The 4,797-nt window shown below is 53.6% G+C and overlaps 1 protein-coding gene across 4 annotated transcripts in view; it reads left to right on the top strand.

Annotated features, from left to right (window-relative positions):
• Positions 1-3,885, top strand: part of BUD13 (BUD13 homolog) — a 5,840-nt gene extending 1,955 nt beyond the window's left edge. For 2 of the 4 annotated variants that reach the window (XM_027699592.1, XM_027699591.1), the window contains exons 5-11: positions 1-520; positions 700-794; positions 1,011-1,119; positions 1,305-1,443; positions 1,714-1,895; positions 2,252-2,333; positions 2,653-3,885. The exon at positions 1-520 is cut by the window's left edge and continues 397 nt beyond it. In XM_027699592.1, the coding sequence (XP_027555393.1) occupies positions 1-520; positions 700-794; positions 1,011-1,119; positions 1,305-1,443; positions 1,714-1,895; positions 2,252-2,333; positions 2,653-2,746 (1,221 nt within the window). In that variant the 3' untranslated portion in view covers positions 2,747-3,885. The remainder of the gene's footprint in view (positions 521-699; positions 795-1,010; positions 1,120-1,304; positions 1,444-1,713; positions 1,896-2,251; positions 2,334-2,652) is intronic. The other 2 variants (XM_027699593.1, XM_027699594.1) reach the window with 2 other exon arrangements.
• The last annotated feature ends 912 nt before the right edge of the window (positions 3,886-4,797 follow it).

Genomic DNA, 4,797 nt, shown 5'->3' with positions numbered 1-4,797 from the left:
CCCAGGAGGAAACGTCACGACACCCCTGATCCATCCCCTCCCAGGAGAAAACATCATGACAGCCCTGATCCATCCCCTCCGAGGAGAAAACGTCATGACACCCCTGATCTGTCACCTCCGAGAAGGAAACGCCACGACACCCCTGACCCATCACCCCCCAGGAGAAAACGCCACGACACCCCTGATGCGTCACCTCCCAGAAAACAACGTCATGACACCCCAGACCTGTCCCCTCCCAGGCGGCGGCAGCGTCACGACTCTCCGGACCCCTCACCTCCCCGGCGACGACGTCGTGACACCCCAGATCCGTCACCTCCCCGGAGGCAGCGTCACGACACGCCGGACTCATCTCCTCCCAGGAAACAGCGTGGTGACACCCCAGACCTGTCCCCTCCCAGGCGTCGCCGCCACGACACCCCGGAGCTGTCGCCTGCCAGGAAGCAGCGTCACGACAGCCCCGATCCATCCCCTCGGAGAGACAGGCCCGGCTCACCCAGCCTGAGGAAGAGCCGAACGAAAGGTGAGTGTGGGGACAGGTGTGTCCCACCTGCCCCGTGCCACGGGCTCTCCCCGCCCTGCCAGTGTGTTCCACGCTCCCACAGGTGGATCCTGTGGGTTGGTGCTCTGCAGGCATGACAGTAATCCCAGTTCCCTTGTATGGGATTATCAAATCTTCACGCTCTGATTTGTTTCCTCCAGGACGGAGCTCTCCAGCCGGGAAGGGCCAGCACAGGTCACGGAGTCCCCCGGACCACTCCCCACATCGCCAGGACACCAGGGGATCTCCCAGGAAGGTAAGCATTGCCTCTTTCCTTTCCAGCTGTTTGTTGCTTCCTGCTGTGAAAAACTGGAAGCCTAATGACTGGCAAATTGGGGAAGTTTTTGTACAAATGGCTTTACCAGGGCTGTCTCTGCTCTGTCCCTCGTGGTTTTGGGTGGCCCCTTGTTAGACCTCTGGCTCAGTGTGCTGTTCTCAGCCAGCTTAAATGTGGGGTTGGTTTGATTTCCAGGCAAACACGATGTCATCTGGAGTCAGAGCTGGCTTGGTGTCAGCGGAGGTGCTGCAGAAGGAGAAGCAGGAGCTCCAGAAGCCAGACAGAAGCATGAAGCACCTGGAAGGTGGGAATGTGGGAACACGGCCCGAGCCCAGCTCACCTTCTCCTCCTCTGCTTCAGCTGCTGTGGCTTTGGGTGACAGGCTCTTTGGGAGAGTAGGACAAACAAAATGGAAGTTACAGCAATTGAATTGTGTGGAGGTGGTGAAATGTTCCAAAATGTGTGACTTGAGGCATCTGTCCCTTCCAGAGGAATCCCGGAACGCCAAGACAGTGTTCCGAGACAAGTCCGGCCGCAAGAGGAACCTGGCACAGGAGCAGCTGGAGCAGAGGCTGAAGGCTGAGGCAGAGGCCAAGAGAGAAGAGCAATATGCCAAGTGGGGAAAAGGGTGAGGTGCTCCTGATGCTCCCCATCTCCTGCCTTTAGCCCAGTTTGGATCTGCTTCCAGTCTGGTGCTGTTACGTTTCACTTCATCTCTGGACCAGGAGAGTGCATGTTCCACATGTCTTATAGACCCTGCAGTTGTTCCCTGTGTTGCTGGAGGTGCATTGGGAATGCTGCACACACAGTGGGAGTTCAGGAGCATGATGCATCCTGCAAACTGAACACGTCCTGGGGAATGATTGCTTGGGTTTGGGTGAAACTCTGTGTTTTCCAGGCTGGCACAGGAGAGGCAGCAGCAGCAGAATGTGGAAGATGCCATCAAAGAGATGCAGAAGCCCTTGGCCCGTTACATCGATGACCAGGACCTGGATCGAATGCTGAGGGAGCAGGAGAGGGAAGGAGACCCCATGGCTGCCCTCATCAAAAAAAGGAAGGCCAAGGAGAACAAGGAAAAAGGTTTGGCTCTGGAATTACACCTCTGTGTGGTTTAAGGCCTCAGCAGCGTAGAAAGGCAGCAACTCTTCTGTAAGTTGCTGGAACAGCTGAGTCCTGAGGGACTTTCTCTGTGGCCTCTGGAGTTACTGCCTTGTTACCAGTAATGGTGACTATGATTTCTTAGCTCAGAGCAGGATCTGGTGAGTTAAAACTCGGCAGGGTGCAGTTTGCTGAAGTGGGCCTTTGGGAGCTTCCTCTGGGAGCTGTACCTGGCTGTCAGGTGGCCTGTGCACCCTGCCTGTGTACCTGCAGACACCCCTTGGATGGGTGAGGGTGTGGTTGTGCTGAAAGCAGCTGTTCTGCTCTTTTTGTTCCAGAAAAACCCAGGTACAAGGGACCAGCACCTCCACTCAACAGGTTTAACATCTGGCCCGGGCATCGTTGGGACGGTGTGGACAGGTACTTGTTTCTGTTAAAATAGAGTAAAAATAAGTGAATTTTGCTTCAGAGTGGTCATAGTGTAAAGATTCCCAGTTACTGGATGAGTGAGGTTGTTGGCAGTTGGGAATTTGAATAGATAAAGTTACAAATGGGTGATGGGACAGAAGGACAAGGCTGGTGCTCTCAGGAGGGGTGTGAGTAACCTCAGAGGTGTGAACTGGTAACCACAGTAACCAGAGTAAATGTAGTGGAAAACTTGTAGGACCTCTGCCAAGCTTTGTGGCTTCAGAAAAGCTTCTGCCCAGCAGCTCCTGGTCACCTGGGTGTCCCTTTGCAGGTCCAATGGGTTCGAGCAGCAGCGCTTTGCCCGGATTGCCAACAAGAAGGCGGTGCAGGAACTCGCCTACAAGTGGAGTGTTGAGGACATGTAGGTGAGACAAGAACTGTGCAGAGCTCCTGGAGTGATCCCCTGGACATCACCTGCTGCCAGAGCCGTGAGGAATGGCCTGCTCTCCCTGGAACAAGCCCTGTCCTTGGCATTCAGTATCCCAGTGGACCATCTTCCGAGAGGCAAGGCTGGATTCCCTGTTGGACAAGCTCAGAGACCTGCAGGGGCCACTGCCTGCAGGAGCCCCCAGCTCTCTGTGGAAGACACTGGTTTCTGGTCCCTTTAGTTGTCTTCTAATGAACTCTTTTGTTCTATGCCAAATGCTGTGACCTCTGAGGGTGGTTCCCGAGCCTCAGGTGTCCTAAATCTCAGGTGCAAATATGCCGAACGCTTGGCCACGAGAGAGGTACACTCATGCAGTAGGTCGGTCTGCTCCAGAACTCATTTCAAGTTTAGCTTCTGAACTTCCGCTGGGTTTGTGTAGTTATTGTGCCCTGTAGATCCCAGAGTCACCAAAGTGCAGTGAAGTTCAAACTCAGCTTCTCCTGGCCCTGTCCAAGCAGGGAAGTGAGCAGGGAATGCTGTGGCACTAGAAGAGCGACCTGCATTGGGCAGCAGGATCTTCTGGAGCGCCAGCAACCCTTTGGAGGGTCCATTTCTTGTGGAAGTAAATGTATGGAGAGTGGTTAAATTGCTTCCCTTATATTTTGGAGCAGCTGGTTCCCCCAGACCCTTCTGGACAGTGCTGATCTCAGCACTTCCCCCACGCTGCTGCCTGGGAGCTCCAGTGTGAGGTGTAACAACCCCTCTCCTGTGATCAGATTTGTCAGTCTCAGAGCTGGAGGCCGGGCAGAGCTTCCCTTAATCCCTGCGTGCCAGAAAGCACTTGTGGAAATAAATACAGTTGTTCTTGTTGAGGTGGCAGGGAGCAGGGATGGAATGCAGGCAGCAGTTTCCATGGAGATGCCTTGGCTGCAGCAGTGGGCAGGGGCAGGGCAGGATCGCTCTTTCCAGGGATTCTCCAGCGTTAGGAGGGCTGTGGGTGGGAGGGATAATGGCAAAATCTGCCCTGGAATGCCAGACTCTTGGGACTTCCCAGTTTTTTATCCCTGTGTAACATTTCTAGCAGTCCTGGAATTGGTGTGTACACCTGTAAATAACACCTTTCTTTTTTTTACGTGATTTTGTGTGGTGGTGGTTTTTCCAAGGTGGGTAAATCTTTCCCAGCCTGGGCCCTGTTGCAGCCTGTTGGGCAGTGAATGGTTTGGGAGTGGGAGGTGATGGTGTGAGGTGGAGTGTTGTCAGCCTGCTCTGGTGTTTCCAGTTGTACTTCCCCCTTCTGTCATCAAGGTCCTATTTTTTTTGCCCCTGTACCTGAGGCAGGTGCAGCCTTGACAAGTGCAGTTCCACTTGACACACGCTCATTTTTGCTCTCACTTATCTGAGTGCTGCTGGAAATGTGAAAAAACCTACTGTGGAATGATTGAATTTGCCCTTGTGAGCAGAGTTGTCGCTCAGGTGGATGCTGGTTCCTTCCTCACCTGCTTAGTGACAGTGGCTGCTCTTGCAGAGCCACAGTCCCAGCTGGCTCGTGTCAGAGCTGGAATTATAAGCTGCTCTTAGGGAAGTAAAGCAATTTTAATGCTGGTACTAAAAAAAAATGCTGTGCTTAGGACCTGAAAGCAGTATTGAGTTCTGCTCTTGCAGCTGATTTTGAAAGCTGGGGTTTAAAAATTTTAGAGGTACTACCCTGGCGACCTCCTTGTTCATCACAATGCTGGGTTTATACATCTATTATATGTTTGTTACCAGATATTTTATTTTTAAGGTGCATCTATGCAAAATGAGGGTATGGGGAGCTCGGGGGATGATCCTGTCCCCGTGTGCTGCCCAGGGAGCAGGGAGGCAGGTTTGTCCCCGTGCCCTTGCTCTGCATCCCACGTGTCCTGTCCCAGATGTGGCCTTGTCTGAGCAGTTCTGGCAGCAGAGCAATTGGAAAATGCTGCGGGATCCTCTGGGACGAGCAGGGTGATGGAGATGGAGGAGTGACACCGGGACGTGGATCTCTTCATTAGTGGCTCTGGAAGGGCACGG

This window comes from Neopelma chrysocephalum, unplaced genomic scaffold (genome assembly GCF_003984885.1).
Source record: "Neopelma chrysocephalum unplaced genomic scaffold, ASM398488v2 Primary Assembly neopelma1_138, whole genome shotgun sequence".
Taxonomy (NCBI): Eukaryota; Metazoa; Chordata; class Aves; order Passeriformes; family Pipridae; genus Neopelma; species Neopelma chrysocephalum.
Note: the sequence above shows the minus strand (reverse complement) of the source record. Positions and strands in the feature narration are given on the sequence as shown.